The 23952-nt window shown below is 43.5% G+C and overlaps 1 protein-coding gene across 10 annotated transcripts in view; it reads right to left on the reverse strand.

Annotated features, from left to right (window-relative positions):
• Positions 1 to 23952, reverse strand: part of FAM13A (family with sequence similarity 13 member A) — a 139953-nt gene that overhangs the window by 48658 nt on the left and 67343 nt on the right. For 8 of the 10 annotated variants that reach the window (XM_074823087.1, XM_074823086.1, XM_074823085.1 and 5 more), the window contains one exon: positions 2048 to 2089. In XM_074823087.1, the coding sequence (XP_074679188.1) occupies positions 2048 to 2089 (42 nt within the window). Of the gene's footprint in view, positions 1 to 2047; positions 2090 to 4289; positions 4390 to 13353; positions 13455 to 23952 lie in introns of those variants that run through there. The other 2 variants (XM_074823088.1, XM_074823089.1) reach the window with 2 other exon arrangements.

Consider the following 23952-nt stretch of genomic DNA (forward strand, 5'->3'; position numbering starts at 1 on the left):
CAAGTATTATGCAAAGTTTGAAAGCTAAAGAGCTCTTGTTCCCATTTAATTAACCTGTTGTATAATTATGTATATGGAACTACTGTATCAGTGCAGCAGCAACCACTCTGTACATACACATTCATGATTCACTTGAAGGAGTACTTGAATGGTATTTCAAACTACGTGAGTGTGGCTGGTAGCAATACAAATAGATTTGACCATCAGACAGCTAAAGCAGACAGTCTCACCTTCCTTCTCCATAGTGTGAAATGCAATTCCTACATATGTCATGCACAGCTCTGGGGCAACAATTAGAACATTCGAAGCTGCACAGAAAAAACTGGCCACCCACTCAAGTTCTCAGTTGTTGAAGCACCATGCTGCCCAGCCAGCACCAGCTCTCCTGCCAAATTAAGTGCACTTGGCAACTGACCTCAGGAGTACACATTTCTGATGTGCAATAAATAGCAGCAAGACTTACAAGCTGTTAGCTTTATTTACAAGTAATTGTGTCTCAGCAATGTTACAAAAGATGCAAGCTTGGCATGGAGCCTTATGTTGCAAGGTGTGCTGCTCCCTCTCTGCTTCTACCAGCCATTTCTTCAGTTTCCAACTATGTGTTTATTCCTGACTGTTCCCTTCTGATTTGCAAGATATATTCCCATGGAAAGTCATCCCTTCATTCCAATGGACACACTCATTCTTTGTTCCCGATACTAATATGCCCACATCTCTATTTAAAATTTCCAAACTTGCTCCCTTCCTCTCAGAAATATCCTGTTTTGATACCAGTTTCCTCAGGTCCGTTCCTTGCTCCCCATCCCCTCAGCAATTCTGACAAGGACAGCTGAAGAGAATCTTCTTCCTGGATCATTTTCCATGAGACAGGATGAGGATTTAAACTGGGGAAAACTTGTGACAGGGGAATGTATGCAGCTACTAAACAGTCTCCCAAAGGAAAAGGCAGAACCTCCTCCGACAGTTTGGGGCTTTTGAAGCACAGTCTAGGCAACATCTGCACAAATACACTGCAGGGAATGATTGTGCATCAACAAGACCATGCAATGAGGCCAGTCCGTGAACAGTTCACTGACCCATATTTCTGCACAGTTTTAATGGAAGTCTCCATATTAAGGGTATGCATGAAATGCATATTTTCTGCAGTTTATGTTAGAAAAATTATGTAAGAAAAAACCCAAGCCACAAAACTGAATAGAAATATGTGCAAGAGAATTAACAAATTTAAGAGATCACTGTAAGAATTCCAAATATCACTGCTCTCACAAAAAGCACCACAGGGATTTATTTTTATTTGTTTAAACTCTGCAGAGATCAAAGAACCCAATTATAGTATCTGGCCCTTCTTCCTCTGCAGCCCTTCACTGTTAATTGCCCTGGCTCCTGTTCTTCCACTAAGTATAAATGAAAGCACTGGAATTGAGCCTGCTACTGAAGCAAGCAGAGCAAACTTTCACTGATGTCCACAGAAATAGGCCACTTCTACAAGCAATGACTTTGCCCTCCAGTTGGCAAAACAAGAAACACAATTTGTTCAAATGCAGTGCAAGCACCATTCCCTCCAGGAAAGCACACTGGGGACCCAGGCATTCTCCTGCTTTTCTGGGCTGCAGCAGAGGAGCAGTTGCTGCACGGGCTGCTGACTCACCTTCTGGTTCCTGGTTTCTTTCTGAGCAGCACATCCTGCCAGTTCCTCAAAGCTTGTGGCAAAAATCTCTCCTGTGCCCACAGATTATAAACTACCCATGACAGGCATCTAAGCTACATAATGAACTGAAGAAACGAGGAAATGAATGTCCATCTTCTAATTAAGAATTTAGAAGACTGCCATTAAACCCTGAGCCTCATCTCTAAATACAAAAAAATGTCAACAGTTTGTATCTCTGAAGACTCATTTATCCCACTAGCTGAACAATAATTATGAACTCAACATTAGTCTTCAGTTTGATTACAGTCTGTTAAACATTTCTGGCAAAACTCCCCACATTTAATCCCAATAAGAGTCAATCCCGCACAGAAAAAGAAATTAAAACTATTGAGTAAATACCTCACATAGAAGGGTGACATAGGCCGCTCATCTTCTTGGGAGCTAAAAACAAAACATATTTTTTAAAGTTAGTATGCCGCTCTCTCTTATATTTGCAGTTCAAGATATTCACCAGAGACAACAGAAGTGAAACAGTACACCTGTTACAGAGGTAACACTTAGTTATCTACCTTGTCCTCTGGTTGTACTCAGGAAAGAAAGCTTTAAATTACATTCCTTAAATCCTGAGAATCCAACTTATTTGTCAGTATCCACAAACGCAGTGTAACAGATCTCCTGCTAGACAGCCAGGAGTCACTCCAGCTCTGCAGCAGTGCAAGGACTATTCCCATAGCAACAATAAAGCATTTTGCCAGCAAAACCATCAGAGCCTTTCGCCGTCTGGTGTTCCAGAATTAAACAATCTGCCTATTAAAGCAAAATTTGAAAAAAACCCCCAAATGTCATCTTGAGAGACCAAAGAAATAACCATGAGTGTATGCATGACACTATGAATTCCACAGTTTTAGCACTCCTGTGGAAAACTGATTTGACTATGCTGAAACCTCCCTAGGCTTGAGATCTGGGGCTGCTATTGGCTGGTGTGGAACTCCCCTGACAAAACAGTGTTTCAGTGGCCAACTGACCTGGCCCAAACGTGACTACCTGGTGTGTGGCCGACCAGTTCACTGATTGAGCTCATCATGCCTGTGCTGGCACAAGGGTAAGAACGAGCTGCTGGGGTGCTGAAGCTTAAGGTGTGGTGGACTAATGGTTTAAGTCAATTTAAGACTGTGCTGCTTATAAGAAGGTGTTCAAATTAATTTCACTCAGTCATTCCAACCAGATAAATGGTTGGCCTTGCAGGGCATTTAACCCTTGTAACTCTCCAGAGCAGGATGCTCGCCTTCCTCCACACACCCAGGAAATGCCATTGAGGTCGATTCATCCCCAAAAGACTTTTAACTGGGTTCTCCGAACAGCACAGCAAGTTGGGCAGAAAGGCAAAAAAGACGGGAAGCTGCATAAATTACTTTAAACAAAAGCAGAAAGGATAACATCCCACAGGTGCTGGAAACCAAGCACTTCCCTGCTGATTTTCCGCTGTTCCAGCAGCCTGGGACTGTTCCAGCACTCAGCAATTTGCCACAGGTACCCAGCCACAGGTGCCAGGGCACTACCATGCTGTGAAGGCATCCATCGCTTTTGAACTTGTTCAGAGGATGAGAGAATATGGGAGAACGCTCTAGGTGAGGTGAGCTCAGCTTCAAACTCAAGTTGCTCAGGGGCTGTGATAGCCCTGGCACCCCAACCAGCTTCAACACGGGATCTGAAGTAGATCAAGCTTGAACAATTCTTGAAAAGCCAGCCTGAGTCCATTAATCCCTTGAACTTTGAAGGATTTTATTTATCAGTTTATAAAAGCTTCTCTAAGCACAGAATAAAGGGGAAAGGAACATCTCCATGGGTTTTGTAGCTAGGAGATCAAATACGCTCAGGTATCTTTTGCAGCTTCCACCAAAGCCAGCAGGAAGCTCCCACAGCAAGACAAGCTGAAACTGGCCTGCAGCCAGGCAAGCACCCTGCTCTCACACTGTATATAGCCAGAGACAGATTTCACTGTGGCTCATTTCGAACCCAGCCAATGTTATAACAGATCCATAAATACGAACGCCAAATTCATCCGGGGGGCAAGAGCACAAGACAGGAATCAAGGAGTCAGAAAGGCTGGGAAGGCGGACAGACATATAAGCAAGCCTGTGTGCCAGAAAAAAAAAATCACGGGGGTTTAATTCTGCATCATTTTGACCCCACTACAGTATGCAGAAATTCATAAAGAGACAACTACAGACACCTACAGGAAAAACCTTCCAGCATGTTGCACAGGAAGCCCAAAATACTGATTCAAGGGTAACACCACATACCATGGACCAGAAGGAAGAGAAGCTGCTTCTGAAATCAGCATGGTCTGTCAAAACTCGCATCCCCTCTGTAACATGACAGTGACTGGGCAGTTTTCAGCAGCTCACCAAGAATCTGGGAGCACAGCTGCTACTGGAAACTTTGCTGCCACTTCCACAAGCCCATCTTTAGCAGCTCGAACAAGTTGCAGTTGGCTACTGCTGCAGGGGCACTGAATGTTGCTGCTGCCCTTCTCTGAGACCAGGCCAGCACACAGAGCAGTGCAGAGCAGGCTGGCAGCACTTGCCTGCAGCAAGGTACGTAATGCAGCTGCCTGTGTGTGTACTGAGGCAAACATCACCTGTAGGGTCTTTGTGAGAAACTGCTACAGCTTTGAGACCGCCTGGAAAAAGTGAAGGGAAACATGGGAGTGCCCATCGTTGCCCTTCCCAGAAGACAACCTGCAACAAAGGCACAGGTAAGAACCTCTGCCAGGCAAAGGCTCCCTCCCCTGATGGCATGCACAGTCCCTTGGCTTGCATGCATAAGTTATCTCTTTATTTAGCACATACAGATATACTTTTTTTTTTTTTTAAAAAAAGTGTAAAGAAGCTACTTTAAACTCACAAAGTTGCTGGTAAAGTTTTTTGCTATGTTCAGTTCATTACATTAATAGCTGTACTTGTAATCTCAATGCAAACAAGTCCCAGTGGCGGACACAAAAATTGGAAAATGTTTTCTTATGTAGAGGAAAGTTTGCAGCGCCATCAAGATTTCTGTGCATGCGTGCAACTTCAAACGACAATACCAAATGCTGCTTTGTGTACAAGTGGCAGTTGTCAAAGCCACACCAAACATGCTTTCTTTTCCATCATAAAAATCCTTCATTTCAGGGTTTGTAATTAACTTCCGAGTCACAGAAGCACAATGATACTGAAAAAGCCCAAATAACTTTCTAATATTCATACTCCCACTAGTTGCTTTGACAGATCAGGTGGAGAAGTAGTATTCAGCAGGGACTATGAAACCTTCTATTTCCTTCCTTTACTTCCACAGCAAGTACAACTGCTGCTCCATAAGTTCAAGCAAGTTTTGTATCTGTACAAAAAAACCCCATTATCCACTCATACAAAGTAGCCGAGAAACAAATATTTTAAGAACATTTGCTGGGAATGGGGGAGAAAGAAGCTCTAGAGAAGCAGAAACTAAACACCAGTTTCATTTAGATCACCATGTTTCAAAATTTCACATGGTTGATAATAATTGTAGCTCTCTTATTCAATAGTGCTTTATAGTTTTCCAGATGGCAGGACTGATCAGTAGCTGCATCTGGGATGAAAAGCTCCAAGCTAACTAGTACGAAATCTAGACTTTTGAGAAAACCATTAACAATCTTCTAACTTTAAAAAGATCTCCTGCATCTGAATATCCATTTCCCCCCAAATCATTAAAAGCAATGTATCCCAAGCATCCTTCCCTAACTTCACACACCTTAGTCAACTCATCTGTGCAAGATGGAAGACATGAGCCATGTAAATTACAAACAGATTTAAACCATATTTCACAACCCCTCAAATCAGATGTGAGACCACCAAACCCTGCTGCAATCACTTAGCACACAAGGATTCTGTTTTGATTGAAATACTTTATGAAACAATGAATTATTTGTGTTGCAAGGTAATAAGCTGATGTGCTTATATTATACACACAAGCACAGATTAGTTTAATGAAATAAATGAAAATTGTGTGTGAGAGGTTTTAAACCTGTGTATACACAATCACATGGTTTTGGATATAAAAGTGACAGGCAAGCAAGCAAAAATGTACAAGATAGGAATCATAAACAATCATCAATTGATACTACACAATAAACAGGCTTGTTTTATTATAAATTGTTTTAAAACATTCCACACAGGACCCTTCGTCACTATCACTCACACTATGTTGATTAAAAAAACAACTGTTTACTTGTTTATTTAAAACACCTTGTACTGAAGGGTTTATTAGTATTGCTAGGGAGGTCTTTCTACCATGTATCCTTTCAAAAGAAAATGCTAGACCTCATTAAGATATGTTTAACATTTAACTGCACTATACTTGGGCTACATAATTCTTCTTTGGTTAAAGGGATATACAACCCTTCCAGAAAGAAAGGAAAGCTTAATACCTGGCACAGTGACCTGGCAGACCAAGTCAGCCATCCACAGTATGGAGGGGACAAGTCATTCTGATGTGCATCTCTTACACAGTCTAAATTTCTACCTTGCCCAGCAAAGAATTTATCCCTTTGGAAAGCAGGTTTATTAGTAAATTAGGTGTGGGCTTTTTTTTTTTTTTAATAGCCTCAAAGTTTTGTCCAGCTGTACACATGTTTTATCTCCAGAAGGCACTGAAGGGATGAATTGACTTTAAAAAAAAAAACAAACCCAGTTATTTATTCAACTATCACTGATTACCTGGCCAAGCTCAAAATACAGCAATCTCTTTCTTCTCAGACATATATACAGAGCTCCCCTAAGCCAAGGGATTAAACAGAAATTAATTGCTCTTTCATGCAATACTTGGGAGAGCAATTTCTCACGCTCCTAAAGGATACCTAAATATCTGATCACTTCCTTCTTGCTAAAAAACAAAACAAATACCAGCCAAACTGAAAAAACTTGTTCTCTTTATTTAATGGCTAAAGAAGTAATATTGTCATGTTTGTGACCTCCACTGAGCTAACAAAAAAGTTTGTCAGATTGGAAGGAACACAAGTATCACCCACCAGTTAGTTTAGCACATCTTAGGATTTTCAGGCACATGTATTTTACAGCATTTATGCAACGCATCCTTTCTGTCTCTAAAGAAGGAAATAAGAAAGCTTGAGTGAACTCTAACTGTTAAACGATAAATTTCCATTACAGAACCGCAGTTACCTTTTTTTGCCTCCCCCTTTTGCAACAGGAATGTTACAGGCAACCGTTCACCCACTGTATTCTCAAATACGCAATGATGGTTTTCCTTTTTTTTAATGTCTCATCTTGCCCTTCAGAAAGAGTAAGGGAGCTGCTGCTCAGTCTGTTCCAGAGCTGAAGCTGTAAAACACCCGTTTAGATGGAGAGTTCCCAATTTATTTACATTCATATGGGATACCCCCCTCGATGCCTGAACTTTCACCCCAGGTCAGAGGGTGGCTCAGGGCCCCTTCCCCTTGTTTATTTGCACTTAATTATCAGCAGTTCTTCCATCCTCACTTGCTGGCACTGGAACCTCCACTGTAAAGCTACTGCTGCTTTCCTACTCCACATCTCTTTTCAAAAGTTAAACGGGACATTTAGTTGATTAAATTAGAAAAATACAGGGTAGTTTGTTGGGTTTTTTTTGTTGTTTTGGTTGGTTTTTTTGTGGTTTTTTTTTTTTTTTTACAATCATGAAAATGTACTTTGATTCAAGTGTCAACATTTTGCACCAGAGATGAAGGGCCTAGACGCTGGCGGGGTCATGCTGCTCTGCCAAGGTCATGTTTTCCTAATGCCTTGCCATAGGCTCTATTTGTTCTGACCTCAAAAATTAGATAAAGAAATGGCTCGCTTTCTATTCCACCACAGATAGTCTGGACTTCAAAAGAAATTAATTATTTTACTGAGAATATGTTTTTCAGGCAATGAGATAGCTGCTTCTAATTTTAATGCAATCAAACAAAAATGCATTGAAAATTCAGTGGCGTCAAATTACTAATGCTATCAAAAGTTAATGCAGCTTTTGGGGGAGGAGAAGGAAGGCTAAGCTTGGGTGACTTGTTAAGACTTCAAAGTTATCTCCCTCTTGTTTTCTTCTCACCATTTAGAACCACTGTGCTACCTTGGATTAACAGACATGTCATTTTTGCAATTGCAGAGGATTTGAACAATATTATTTACTTATTCTGATATTCAACATTAACAACCTAAAAACAGCTTCAAGGAAACATCAATTTTGAGGCCACAGTACTGCTTTTTGCTGAATGTCTTGTCCTATTCACAATTTTTTCAGCACTTGTTTTTTTCCCCCCCAAATCATTTCCTCATAAAAGTTATTTCAAGCTTGCGACAAATGCAAGATTGAAACTGCTCATGAAAATTTACTGCATACTTATTTTCTCAATAGAGTGATTTACTCATAACGTGCTTCACAGCAGTGGGTAAAAGGTAATGTTTCTGTAAATGAGAAGTAGCAGGCAATATAAGCTTCTTCCTTCAAATAAAGCCTTCAAAACAGATTTCCTTCAAATAAATACTGAGGTATGTTATGCAAAAAAAGAAAGAATAACAACATCCTTGATGCAAGAGTAACTATAAATTTAATCTAACATGATAACACTGTGGTGATACAATGGCCATCATTAAAAGTCAGCACTTACCATCAGTTGTTGAGCAATGCCACCCTTGCTCTATACCCTTAATCAGAAGGGGAGGGAGGAGGAATGCACTATATAGTAACTGTCTAAGAAACAAATGCTTAACAGCATTTGGAAATAACTCTGTGAGAGTTATTTCCAAACATTTGCATTCTCCCTGAAGAGTAGTTTTTATAGCCAAAACCATAACACGTCGTTTCAGATATTTATCTCCAGTCTTCACAATAGTTACACTTAATATCTAACCATATTTACCACTGAAACCAAGTTAAGCTCATGCTTAAGTACCTGTGTAAGCTACTCGCCAAATGAGCCGCATGTCAAAAAACTAGGCAGACAACCCAGCTTCTTTATTCTGAACTCACATACTCCGTAAAATATCTCCAATAACTTGGGCGGGGGTGCATTGGTATTGGTTTAAATATTAATCTCCGAAGGATCACGCCATCTTCCCCAAAGTTGTTTCTTCAGCAGTGTTTTTACTAAAGGTCTCTCAACTAAGTCATGTCTTAAGCCTGCGAGATGACAGTGCACAGCAATGTAACTGCAGCGCTGTAGAAACGGACCTCTTTGTGGGAAGAGCTCCCTATTAGTCTTCCAAAAACATGAGCTTCTGTCTCCTGTTTTATCTGGCATTCAAAATACCAGTATTACTATTTCATAGAGACAAGCTGAGGTGAATAGGAACTATGGCACACATCTGAGGAGCACATGCTATTTCTGGGTCTGTTTTCCACAGCCAAGATTAAGGCATGAGCACTCAAGCCTAGAGTATGAGCCTTTTAATTTTAGGAAACACTAACATACAGCACAGCCATATACATTGAGAATATACTGCATTATCCACAGGCATAACTGCGCAGGCTGTGTGTGAGGGGACACCGAGACTGAGGCATGTCGCCTGAATGGAAAAAAAAAAAAAAAAATACACTGAAGCCATTTTGCACACCTCCTCCCACTTCAAAGCAACATCAGGGAAGTACAGGCTATCCCATGGCAAGCTGAAATGAACTGAACTTCTTGCTGATTAAATGCCATGATGAGTGAGAGACTGATTTTCCATTTATATTAACATATCTGAATCTACAGGAGCCCTTGACAGCATAATTTTGTATAATTATTTTCTACTCACTATCCTCCTGGATTGCAAATATGTTTATCTTTTATAAAATGACGTCAATGTTAAACAGCTTGCTTTTGTTGTTTTACTTCTTAAACTAGTTGGGGCTTATTATGAAAGACAGGGCAGTGTCTTTTCTTCTACTTGTGGTTTGGCAATAGTCCTCACTAGGATAAAACTAGAAAATGGGTCAGAAAGAGGCGGAATGCATGTATCAGCCAAAGTCTCACCTCTTCTCAGAATTTAACAGTGTGAAGTTGCATAATGCACACATACCTGTTGCATTATAATGGTGAAGAACTGTTACTAGGTAACCAGCGATTTCGATTTCGGAATTGTTTGTTAAAAGCTTGCATGCTTCAAATAAAGGTATCTGAAGAGCCCAGTTTTTAGGTAAATATTCGTATTTTCTTGCTTAATCAGGTGGACACCCTGGAGGCAAACACCACAGAAAATTTCCACATCAATTTCCTCTTTTAGTCCAAGCCCCCCCCGCCCACCCAGTGGTACCCAGGAAGAGCTTCCACAGGCTCCTACACCCATCACATCACAGCTGTGACACGACAGGGTACTCTCAGCTGTGGGTCAAATGTGAGCCTGGAAGGCCAAAAATTCACATAGCATTTTGTAATAGGCTATGACTATGACTTGAGGAAGATCAGAACCACAGGTTTGAATTTCTCTTCATTCTTCCACCAGAAAAAAACACCCAAACCCAAAACAAACAAACAAACAAAAAATCAGATACAAGTTCTCTCCACCCTCAGAGAACATATTTCACTTCACATACATATTCGAGAACATACTTTACTAGGGCTTGTCAAGCACTCCCAGTACCTTGGAGAGAAAGTGATAACAAAGTCCAAAGGATCAGACTTATTTACGCTACAACTTTACACACACAAACACTCACTAATCTGTTAAAGAGAACACAGCAGTCATTCAAAAAAAAGAAGAAAGTGCAGTGGAATACAAATGGTGTTCTCAGGCTAAAATACTGGGTATTTGTGAAAGACCCCAAGCAAACAAACCAATAAGGTAAATCAAACAACTCCCAATGATGACTGCAAGCGAGACAGCCCATGCAGAAAACTGCTGCTGTACAGGTAAGAAACAGATCAGTGACACTCCCTACTTCTGCCAGATATGCTTTATAAATATATTTATGATGGCTTCATTCTTCCTCTGCCTTGATTCGATTCAGCAAAGAGCAAAGCAAGAGAGGCCACCGATCACAAATGAGGCCCAAGTGTGTACCTGCCTTTCTTATCTCCTACGGAAACTGGCAGATATGATTGGCAAAGGTGGCCGCCACAGGTTTCAGCTTTGCACAGCTTTTGTTAAATCTGCAATAGACTGCGATAGAATAAATTAATTAAAACATACATTAACAGCGTTAGTAATGCTCTAACTAGGAATCTAGGTTATTAAAGTAAGCTAATGCTATTCAGCAAAGTTCTTAGCCTATTAGCAATAGGAGAGACAATTACTGTCTCTGGATAGGTTGTTGGAAAATCGGTAATGCAACCTGTGTGACATTCACAGGTGCCTTTTACAGTGCTTGGGCAATATAGTACCTATTGCACACTTGGCCTTCCACCTCTTCCTGTGCAACGAAATATAACCCTGACAATCCCCATTGTCACTCCCTCGCAGCAGGCCACCACATCCCATCATGCGCCATTCCACAGACATCTATATATAGAATAAAATCACACTGTATAGTACATATGGCTCTATGCAAGCACATTATACAATTTTTAGGAAGACAGACTCACAGCTTACAGATACCTTGGTAGATAAAACACTTTGCTGCTCTAGCGACAAATGCTATTTAAATGTCACAGCTTCTTAAATGGGGCCTTTCTCCCTCTCCCAAGTTTTGCACACCAGTCACACAGAGATGCACAGCCCCATGGCAGGGGCAGCACGGCCAGCTTGTGGCCCACAGAGAGCACAGAGCGGGGCACCTGCAGGAAATGGGCAGGAGGGAGTTCACCCACCCAGGAAGGGAATCAAGTGCGATTACTACTGGCAGTTCATTCCCTTTCTTGAGAGAGGACTACGGATGCTCTTGGTTTGGGAAGTGCCCCGCACCGCAGCACCTGGAGGTTGCCACTAGTCTGCTTTAGAGCCACCAACAGGAATCGTGCACTGCAAGCTGCCCATGCCCTCAGCTGGAACAGCAGCATCAGCCTGTCCACCTCACAGGAACCACAAGCATACTGCTACTCGCACTGGTACTAACTACTGCCAGGCATCACCTTTCCTGAAGCTGACAAAAAAATGCTCAAAGCCAGCAAGAACCTCTTCTGCAGCAAAACTCTGCACTAAGAAGGGAGGAGAAAGTGTTCCAAGAATAGGAAAATAAAGGTGCAACCTGGAGGATGCCGCTTGTAAAGGGATCTGGGAGTCTGTGCTTGTCTGCCCCTAGGTCCAAAGAAAATTAGGTGCTGAAAATACAGTATACACATACTAAAAATAGATCAAGGAGGTGGAAAAGAAGCCAGAATTTTATGAATCGTTTTTTTTAACTGAAAAACTCAAAACAATTCTGTACCATGCTCAAGGCTTAATGGGAGTTAGAAGAAAAAGCTTCACTTTTGAAGTGCAGAGTGCATTTCTAACTGATCAAGAGTTAATCCTTGCAACAACAAAAAACAAAGAGCCTAATTAGAGCTACCCTGTGAAACCTATCTTCCCCTGGAGTGAACAGTCAAGAGCACAATAACAACCACTTGTTCTGCTGCTACCACAGTCAGATCCTCGGGAACACAAAAAGGTTAAAAATATTATGTGAGACTGGTCCTTCAAATAGGAATGATGCACTATGACTACTTCTTTAAGACATTCAAACTGCATTTCTGCTTCTCTGCAGTCATCAACATGGAACCCCGCGACCGCATTTCTGCAAAAGAGACTTCCTCCACCTCTATCTGCAGAGGACCCTGCGCTTTATCAAGACAGTAACAGTGTAGGCAGCAATTTCAGTTACTATTTTATTGTGTCCAAGTAAGCAGCAACTCTGCCGCTTCTGCTGAAACAGCACCACCACAGTGCTGAAATGGCACGCTAAATGACTTATTTACTGGTTTGTAGATTACATAAAGATTGATATCCAGCCCGTTCGAATAAGGCTAGAGGAGGTATGAACCTCTTAATTTTGAGAGCTGAAAGAGCAATACAAAAAAATTTAAAAATTAATGACTCGGTAGGAGGACTGTGTACACTCCCCGCCCCCCGCAGAGGGTCTGTGCCCTGCCATTTCAAAAGCCTGGCTGCAGTTCTCCCTGCCATACCGTGGCAGGAGCACATGCCAGCACAGGTACGCACTCCCAGCTGGTGCTGAAGGGAGGTGTGTCTCCACACCCTGGAAACGAAACAGCCCTTTTCCTCCGAAAACTAAACCTCTCGCCCATGCTGCTGCAAAGGCAGACCACGCTGGGTGTGTAAGCAGACAAGCTATAGGTGGGGTGTGTGCACAGGGGCAAGCCGGGCCGGGCTCCCTTTACCGCATTACGGCCGCTGCCGCAGTGAAGCGCCGGGGGAAAGGTTTGCTGGGGCGCAGGGAGCCGTCAGCCCACCTCCGCTGCCCGGGAGGGGATGGCCCCGGAGCACCTAAATCCCTGCAAACCTCTGAGCTGCTCCCACCCGGCGGCACGCTCACCGCCACGAGAGGGCTGCGTGGATTTCGGGGCGCCACATCGAGCCGCCCTGCCCCCGCCCCGCAAGAGGAAGCCAGAGATCTCCCCCACCCTCAGATCCCCGTTAATAAATGGACTTGTTACACCGCCCGGGCAGCCGGCCCAGAGCGGCGCTGCCCTTCCCGGCAGGGCCGGAGCCCCGGCTCCCCCCGTGCCCCAGGGCCGCCCGGCGTAAGCCCCGCGCTGCGTTTTGGGCCGGGGTCAGCCCTGGCCGGACACGTACCTCTGCAGGGGCATGACTTCGCAAGCCATGCTGGCCATGGGGCCGCCGCTCGCCCAGCCAGCAGCCAGCCAGCCAGCCGCCCGCCTCTCCGCTCTGCTTCCCTTCCCTTCCCTTCCCTTCCCTCTCCTCTCCTCTCGCCGCGCCCGCAGCGCCGCCAGCCAGCGCCTCGCCGCGGGGGGCCGGCGGCCCGGCCCGGCCCGGCCCCGGGGAGGGGCGAAGGGGCCGCCAGCCCCGGGTTGGCGGCTGACGGCGACCCGCCCCGCCCCGCCGCCGAGGGTCCGGGCCCGGCCCGGCCCCCTCTCGCTGCCAGCGGGGGGCGAGGTACCCCCGCCCCGGCCCCGGCCCCGGCCCCGGCCCCGGCCCCGGGCGGTACAGGTTAACCCAAAGAGGTTTATGATGTCCCGTTGGTCCTGGACCTGCAAGAAATGCCACAAGCTGAGGGCTAATTACTACAGGCTACCTAACAAACACACCCCACAAGGTCTTCTGTATCCCTTTTAGGAACTATAACACACCCCCCTCCTTCCTAAATGTCACCCAGGGTGCTCAGTGTAGTCACCCACAGCTTCCCTTCCCACGGCCGCGCTGCATCCTCTCCGGGGCGGGTTGGGTGCCCACGGGCAGGGTGCTCGGCAGGCACCCAGCCCACCCCGAACTCCACCATACCATCGCCGGGCTACTGCCCCTCGGCAAGCTGCACTGGGCCACACCACTGCCTACACATGCCCTCACCACATATAGGTGTCTATAGGTGCTGGCACAACTGGTCCATTGAACTTACCATCCCTTTGCGTTGCAGTAGATGCTACTGGCGTTCAGAGCGTTTGTGCCATAGTTGGCCAACCGATTTGGACACACAGCAAAGAAGAGCATATAAGAACTCTTCCCTTAACATTTGAAATGAAGAGGTAAGTGTTGCAGAAGCCAAATTTATTTGTACTGATGTTCCCCGTGGGTCATCTGCAAGCACTCCTGCTTATACATCTGTTAGCTGCTCACCAACTACTGCTCTGAAACAATGAATGCCACCATTTTATTTGGTGGAAATTCGGGACTGGAAGAGCGCTAACAGAAGAACCCCACACAACAGGTGTGCCACTTCCCGGGATGTGGCAGCCTTGGAAAACAAACAGTACAAAATCCCTAAGAAGGTCTTGCACTGAAACATTTGATGGCTGAAGGAGCATACCCAAAAGTTTTATTTTTCACCTTTGCACGTCCTCTGCCCAGAACACCTAAGGAATTGCCTTCAACCTTGCTCAACACTGAACAGAAACACTTCTGCTGCTGCCCTACCTGTGAACGATGTTACCACATTGCACACTTTTTGTGACGGGGAAGGGGACAATCTCAAACTGATAAAGGGGCATAAGGGAATAGGTCCCTTCAACATTTTAGGTGGTAAAAGCCTAATGGCTAATTCTGGCACAGTTGGACATGCCAATCTTCAAAAATTCAAGTCAATATTAAAAGCACCATCACCTTTAACCCCAGTGAGGACTGGCACTGGTCTGGGAGAAAGCTGTGGCAAGAACTTAGTACCTCTATGTTTAAGATTTCCATGCAGATGTAGATCATACGAATTAAACACGAGCCACATCAGCTTTCTGGAGAAGCAGCAGACACTCAGAGGTTAGCAGAAGTGTATCAGACATTTCACAGGGACGCCTAACAGATCCTGACATTTCCCAGCAGGAGGCAGGGGAGTTTTCTGCCAAAAAAAAAGGGGCAGTGGGCAGCTGCAGCGTCAGAAAGCGGTGGCATGAAGTAGAGATGCAGAGGTCAATTGAGAAGTGGCTCCGCTTCAGTAAGCTGAACTGTTTAATATTTGCTCCTGTCAGCAGGCTGACTGGAAGAAGTGCATTAGTAATGCTTCTGCCCGTTGCCTCAGCACAAGCCTGTTCTGCTGCGCCACAGTCACGCCAGGCACAGCACAGGGCCCCTTTTTAGGAAAGTCAGCAATGCTGATAAAGCATTCTGCCATCACGGATCTGGGCTGCTCTTATCTGTGGCAATTAAATGAGTATCTTGATGACTTCCTGTTAAATTAAATGCGCTGTATGTGCGCTTAAGCAACTAAAACCATGAGAGAAAGATTTTACTCTGATACATAAAACTGCTTCAGTATAAAACAAAAGCACCTTGTATGGTTTCACAATTCAACAATAAATCAAACTGCCTCTTCATGGCCAGTCTTTTTTTTATACACACACAATTATTTGTAGTTTATTACACTTCTATAAACTGAGCGTTACCATCAGGATGCCAATAAAAAAAATAATTTTCCACATTTAACTAAGGACCCATCTACATAGGGAAGGAGTCAGGGTTCTCCAGAGCAGCTTGCTGAATAAACAGAAATGGAATAACTCAAATAGCTGCTGTACTCTGAATGTATACTCCAGCTATTTTGTTGTAACTTCCATGGGACTTGCCTGGATAAATGAGCTTAAAAGTACTAAGATCCTCAACAAAGAATTCACTAACAAAAAGAGATGCTGTAATAACCAGAAAGATTAATTTATAAATTAGCATCAGTGAAGAAGGTTTGTTCATGGCATCATGCTAAAATCAACCAGATGCATTGGAAGAACATTAAAGTTGCCCAGGGCTCCCTGTGACATCAGCACCTTCAGATCCACCTTTTGTTTCTGTTCTCTTCTTTTGGAGTCCCCTTAATGGGGTATCAGTTTTCTCCCCTCCTTCCTCATCTGCCTCTTTAACATTGCCAAAAAACATCACAACTGTGAAGAGGTACCCTAGCTGACGTTTCCCGGCACACCCATGGGCATACAACTTCAACAGCCATTAAAAGGAAGGGGATTGAAGATGAAAAATTCAGCTGGGGGACTTTTGCTAGCATGGCTCGTTTCCCAAGTTTTTAACCATTTCTGGAGCAGCTGCAGATATTGCAGTAAGAGATTTTAACATGGAGAAATGTCAAAGAGAGTGAAATTTAAAACAGTAACTTGGGGCACAGTGGCCAACCGTCGGTAAGAACAGTAGTACCTGCTACTCAAACAGGGGGAAATCGCCCCACGGTGCACGTCACCTTACTTCAGTTTGCATCACCTCAGTGGGCCCTCTGAATATCTCACCCTGCTAAACGAGCACACAACTCCTTAATTCTTCACCTCCCCTGTTCATGGGTATGGACCACAAGCAATGTATTTGTGGCACAAACTAGGCAGGCAAAAGCTGCCAGAAAACTGCAGTCTTATCTCCAAACAAATCCACTTCCTTCTCACGAATGTTCACGTTAAAGCCAACTTGCTACTTGACAGAGGCAGGAATTCCTACACCCCCCACCCCCCCACCCCCCCCCTTATGCCCTTTTTAACTTGCGCAATTCAAACTGGGTTATCACATATAAAACCTGTGATTATACAACATTTTGTTTTGGATTTGTTTGTACTTGTTGATTTCTTCTCCCATGTTAAACATGGAAAACAAAATCTCTTCTGTAAGTGTCATACAATTCTTGTATTCCTATTGCTCATAAAGGCCAAACTCATCTGTTGGTAGCAACAATGCACCTCAGTGACTATGGCACCACCAAACATACAGAGGGTGGGGAAAAAAAGCCCTCTCTCAGGACCGGCGCAGCATCCTCTCCACTGACTGTGTGCTCCTCAGTGTATTGCAAACACTTCAGGAAAATAGACAACAAGTAACAACAAAAATGATAAAGCCCCCTAAAATACCAACACATATTACTACACTTCAGCATGTATGCCAAGGCAACACCTGGGTTCAAACTATTTGATTTGCAAATTTTTTACTGAGATTCAACAAATGAAAAAAGACACTGGCTGGAACTAAATGTGAATAATCACTTTTCTCCACCACCATCGACATTTAAAGAATGAACACACGTTTGGAAAGGAAGTCTCCTGTCAATCATCACTACAGAAGTGCTTTCTCCTCTTTCTTTCCTTTTCATACTTAGCTGCACACCAAATAATTTCCTCAGCATATAAACCAACAAGAGACGAGGATCTGTGAACAGCACCAGAGGATATGAGATATATGTGATCTAGATAATGGATTTTATGAGGATGTGGCTGTGTCTGCCTCCTGAAAAGCAGTTATCCCTTGCTTCACTGCACTGTCGTACACAAATAAGATACTATTTTTTTAAAACAGCTCTTGCCTGATCTGATAAAATCTGAGGATTTTTAAGATGCTGGAGTTCTGCTCAATACCATCAATGTATTCCCACAATGTTTACTAAGTTACGCAATAATTTCCCCCTGGCAGAAACATGAAATGCAAAGCAAAGATATCATCAGACTGAAAATTAAAGAACATACCTTTCAAAATACCACCAATACAAAATTTAAAATGCCATTTTAATGTATGTGTAATACATGCATTGATACATGCATTTTTCTCTTTAGAGTATCTGTGCATATAAACATCCGCAATTATAAATGATAAATAGCCTGTAAAATCTCCTGCAGGCCAGAAGATTTGTGTACACGCATAAAATAAGCAAGTCACAAGTAAAAAGAAACCATATTTGGAAACTGTAGCCCTTCATGTCCACACAAAGCAGACATGATTAAATAGGTCCTGTCCAACAGAGCACAAAGGGGAAGAAAGAGCAACTAATATGCCAAAACCGTAATTTAGTAAAAGAGGAATCCTCAGAAAGTGGGTAAGTACTAACAGTGACTTTCCAAGGCTGGTACTCAGCCCTGTTATCACTTAATGCTTTTATCAATGATCTGAAAGGAAATGTAAAATAACACTGGTGGTTCTTTTTGTATATTGTTTGCAAGCCATCATTAGAAGTTTCAGTATAGCCATATAAGAGTCAAATCTGGGAACTATATGCAGGATGAGGGGGATACGATATCATGCAAGATCAGCACTTCTATAGAAGCCCTGAGTGACTGTGTAGCTAAAGAAACTAACATTGTCCTCGGAGGCATCAGCATGGATATTCCATGGAAAAGGTGTGTTATGTCTGTATTTCCTACTGGGGTGGTTGCCACAGAAGACTGATCAGTTCAGGAATTCCCATTCTCAAGCAAGTTGTGAAAAACTGAAGAGTGATCAGAGACAACCCATGAAAGGAGCACAAGAACTAAACCCCACACGTTTAGTGCTTTCCAAAGAAAACAGCCTATGCATGCAGGAAACATTAATATTTGACCTAGTACTCACAAGCTTAACAAGATGCAATAGCTGGGAGTCAAAGAAAGACAAATTATGATTAAAAATGAGACATTTTTAAATGGTGAGGATAACTAACTACTGACACAATTCATCAAAGATGATGGTGAATTTTTAACGTTCTTACAACTTATGGTTGCCTCTGTTTAGGAACACCAAGCCTTACATAAACTGCTCAGATGTAATTTGTGGAATTTTCTTACTCATTCTCTTAACTAATACTCCTCTTGTCCAAAAGAGAAGCAGGTTGCTATCAGCTGACTTCATTTTACCCCTTTTATATTTTGCACTGGCCTAGGAATACAAGTATTGTTGGCATATCTGTGGGGAATATACTGGTTTTTGCACTGTAGCTCTTCTGTTCCTTCCTGCAACTTGGAGTCCAAATTACCTTTTAAACAAAGCTAGTTAAAATCTGTTAAGGAGGAAACATATTCCAGAATTGTTCCTTAAACTTGCTGGGACACGAGAAAAGTAAGCACCAAGCTGAAAGCTTCTCAGAGCTTCAGGTTGTCAGAGTTCCTGATCTCAGCCAACAGATAAGCATGCAAGCACATTTCCCATCGAGAGGGACACCCCAAGCTCCTAGGAGACCTGGATTAGCTGCTGTGGCTGCTCTTCATTAAGCAGCAGTGTCCTTTGCCTCCACTGCCACACCCGCTTGTCAGCCGCTTTAACTTGTTCCAAAGGACTCTCGCCCCATGGGATAGCCCAGAAATTATTTCTTGGCCTCCCTCCTGGAGAAGGGGGAGGATTGGGAGTAGGTTCCTAAAGGGTTTTCTGGGAAAGCATCAAGTAATGAATGGTTGTGCCAGCTAATCTGCTGTGGGAACAGGGTAAAGCATGCTGTGCAACAGGTCACTAGGTGCTTCATTTGCACCAGTTAGTTCAAGTGCCAGAGCATGGGAGAGCAAGCAAACAAGAAAGAGTCTGGTCATGTACAAGCTATTTTCAAAGCAGGTTTTTTCCAAAACTCTGCTAATCTAATAACATTCCTAAATATTAATGTTTAACAAAATTTCTCCCACTCCTCTAAACACTTATGTTTATAAAACAGTCTGCACAAAGGCCCTTTAAAAATTTAGCTGTTTCAGACCAATGAAAATGCTTGCCATAGAAAACACTGAAGAAAAAGCATTCATTTATCAGCAAAAGGATTCAAAAAATTTTTAAATGAGCCCTTGGTACTCCCTGCATTGTTTATATTCCCTACCAAAAATGTCACTGGTTTCACACTTTCCCACCTTCCAAAAACATCTTTCCAATCCTCTGCAAAATTACCATCCTTTGAACACCATGCCTCTGCATCCACCATGTTTCCTGCTTTCTAAAGCATCTTCAAGTGAAGTGCCTGCAGTTCACCTTTAGCCTTACAAAAATAACAACCGTATCAGAAAGGGCTGAGCAAAGCTAAGGAACAGGTCACACCATTCATGTTTGGTGCACGCGGCTTTTTACTCCACTGAAAGATAAACTGCCATCCGTGTTGGCAAGGGAGGCAGTCTGGCAGAGTCACCCTCCAGAAAAACCCTCTAGAAATAGCTCCTCTTCTTCAGCTAATGACGTGACTGAAAGGAGTCCTCCTCCCTTTGCACAAGTGCCCCAGGCGGCCGGCCTGGCTCCCAGGAGAGGTGGTTGGAAAAGATGACTTGGCAGGAGAGACTGACTCTGGCTGGGAGGCACTAAGAGAAGAGTGAGCTGGGTGAGAGTAACTCCATCTCTCTGCCTAGAGCTGGAAGATGCACGTGCCACAGAAGCAAGGGAGATCCTGGCTAAAAGACAACCCTGAGTAGATCTATTAAAACCTGACTGTATTTGACCAAAGCACAGCCCTCTCAGGCCAGTCCCAGGGCTTTTTCCTGCACCCAGCTGTGTGTACATCAAGAAACACAAATTATTGTTTATGCGCAGATAGGTACAAGGATGCTGGACTCAATCAGTGCAGCTCACTGCTGTGCCCCTCATTTGCAACATAAGCTTTGAGTCTAACCACCCTATACGTGTCCAGGCTGCGGAAACATGCTCCTGTCCTGCTGCAGGCCAGTCTGAGCAATGTTAGGAGTGGCACAAGTGGATACTGAAGGGAAACAAAAGTTAAGCATAAGCCTATGCCCTATGCTTAGTTACCTGGAACATTCAGAACAACAAGAGAAAGGTCTGTAAGCTTACAACTTCCCAACCCACCTTCACAGTCCTGGGAAAAATCCAAGTATTTCTACCCAAGGGGTATAAATCCAGCAAAAGCTAACAACAGTTTAGAGGAAAACTTATTTTCTGTGATGCATAGTAGCCCTCTCAGAATGCTGGTCACTTGACTTTCTTGCAATTTTACACTTTCTGAAGCTTCAGGGTGGTTTTTTTTGAAGGAAACATCTATAAATTTTATAAAACATGGTGCACTGTTAGCAGTGCTCCCCAGAGAGTAATCATTTCATGGTGGTTAGGTGGTTCCTAACCATAATGCAGGACAATAAAAATGTTATTTTATTAGATATTAATCCCTCCCTACATGACTCAAACTTTCTGAATGCAGAGAGCTTGGAGACTGTGAAAGGGCCTGAGGAATTCATGGTGGAATCTCTTGTTTCCAGGAGTCCTGTCAAAGTCTTAATGACTGGAAGTCATTAACATCTAAATGGCCTTTAGTAATTTCTTTGCAATTACCTAGTGGCTTCTCTTTGCAGTCATCCCCCGTGCAAATACACTTCTTGCAACAGATGCAGGATGAAAAGGAAAGCTTTGGTACAGAAACGGAACAGAAATCTTCACACTTTCTAACTGCAACCTTCTAAGGCCAGGAGGAAGGCACTGAGCCAGTGTGAGAAAGTGCAATTTGTAGACAAGCAGTCAGCTCAGGATCACATTCCTCACAACAGATAAAATGATCTCTCATGGCCACCGACCGTGAAAGAGGAGGATTTTACAACACTGAAACAGCTCAGAGACAGATGCAAGCAAAGTGACAAGAGCAGTGAGTGACAACTCTGTCCTACCACCCCCAGCCTCTTCTTATTAGACAGCCAGCTGATCACTTTGATTAAAAATATACATGTGTGTCATGGGAAGTCACAGCTGAACTCTTATCAACCTACACTGCAACGTGCTGAACACAACGTCCAAATGCACAGTTCTTTCAGCTGAACCGGGAAATTGCAGCAGCAAACAAGCCTGGCTGAGAACTCGGTGACCTCTGCCCGCTGATCTTCCTGAGGACTGCCTGCAGGACGTGGGCCCAGGTCCCCTCTGGGAAGCTGCACAGGAAGGAGTACCTCACAGCTTCAGGTGGTAGAAAACTGCTTGCTCTGCAAAGCTACCGGAAACAAGGCATGCTATGCTGAACCTCCTCAGCTGAACAAAGCACCAGGCACTTCAGGAGACAGGCTAAGGAAGCTACAGGAGAGGGAACTACTTGCTTACTGCAGTAAAAATAAGTCACAGTGCAGAGGCTCTGCCTCTTCCCTAGTTGCTAGTAAGACAGGTTAGTGATGGGTGTCTTGGCATTTGCAGACACAAATATTAAAAGCACAAAGATTTCCAAGGCTGGCTTAAATTCCTTATTATCCATGGTGTATTCTCCCATAAGAGGTCACCGATCCTTTTGTTTGAAAATGACTTCAAAATTGGCACAATTTTGTTTGCACCTTATTTCCTACAGCAAAAACTATTATCTGACCCAGCTAGTATCAGAAAGCCACCAGCCTCATGAGATGAAGGGACTTCCTCCTCACAGTAAAAGCTGATACAAAAAAAAAGAACAAGAGGACAAAATAAAGAATCCTTGTAGCTGAGAGGGCATGCCTGAGATACAGAAGGGGAGTCAGTTTTTTTCAGCTTGATTACTCAATTGCTGTGAACTTTCTTAGTCCCTTTCTGGTTTCTAAGGCTGCTGGATGCTGTCCCAGGAAACAGGAAAAGCTAATATACTTGGCTCATGGACTGAAAGAACTTTTGTTTCCATATGCACATTATGGCATTAAAGTGCTGCTTTCTACATCTAAGAGTCATCAGATCTTTGTTTCATTTATGATTCTTGTTGCTCCACTTCCGTGGCACAGGTCAGGGCATCAGATTCAAAATGTTCTCCATCCCACAAGACATAATTTGTCACCAGGTCAATCCTGCATAGAGGGGCAAAGATAAGCTGGCTAGAGGTAAATTGGAAGGTTAGAACAGTGTAAGGGACAAAGCCTAATCTAAAGGAGTAACCTGTGCAGGGTGGAAGAGAGAGGGCAAATACTTGGAAAAGTAAACTGAAATCCACCCAGGTGACTTGCATGGAAAAAATCTACATAATTACATGTTTCTGTGACTGCCATTACATCTTGGCTATAGATAGGGGAGAAGAACCCAGGAAGAGCTGATACCACACCCTGACTCGCCATTCACAGTCACCTACCTGGGAGAGACACATAAATCACATGTCTTTGTGGCTGTGTTTTTAGAAAACGGAATGCTTTTCTTAACAACTCATTATGCAAGGCAGTTCCTACTGCCAGCATCTCACAATGCAAGAAAGAAGGGAATTGATTGCATAGGAGGGTGGAGACAAATGTACTCTCAAAGTTAAATGAGTCAGCTTGGAAAAACTAACTCAACACAACCTAAAGAGACAAAGTGACAAACAGAAACAATACCTTACAGAAAAAGTCCTCTCTGAGGGCTCAGAGCAGGGCCCACCAGAGGCTGCTGCTGAACCATGCAGATGGCAACCGCCCACATCACCTCCCCACCGACCTCTTCCTAGACCAGTTCTCCCTTCTTGAGCAGTTTTCTCGAAGAATCCACGCCTGTCAGAGGGCAGCCCTGCTGGCTGCAATCCCTTCTGTAAACCTGGCAGCAAGGCTCCTCAGTGATAAGGCAAATTACTACTTTGGATAGGGACTGAATGTACTGGCACGACAGACTTCAAAAACAAAAAAACCCCAAACCTAAACAAAAATAGTCAGCTAAGCAAACAACACCAGCCCCCCTGTTTGATTTGTTCTGGCAACAACAGGCACCCAAGTTCTTATCACGTGCCAGAGAATAATGGTAAATTTTGGCTTGCCTTGGTTTTAAACCACAGCTGCTAAAAGGAAAGCCAACAAATAGGGAAACTGTTTATAGTAAGCACAAACTTCTCAGTGTACAAATACATGTGTTTTCATACCTCAACAATTAACAGCAAGAACATGCAGTGCCATTAAGAAGAGGGTGCAGCAGTGTACATTAACCCACCCCTTATTTTAGGGAGGCTACTACAGCATGTGATCCCTTTATTTGCAGGACATAGACCAGATACAAGGATCTTTGTGAACAAAAGGTTGATATAAACAAACCTTCTCTTTGAGAACATGCACATGTTAGAAGGGCAGCACGGGGTATCTGTGCTGGCAAATCTCATTGCAGCTGTGACTGCAGCCACAAACAGAGATTTAT

The sequence above is a fragment of the Strix aluco genome, chromosome 4 (assembly GCF_031877795.1).
Source record: "Strix aluco isolate bStrAlu1 chromosome 4, bStrAlu1.hap1, whole genome shotgun sequence".
NCBI classification, from domain to species: domain Eukaryota; kingdom Metazoa; phylum Chordata; class Aves; order Strigiformes; family Strigidae; genus Strix; species Strix aluco.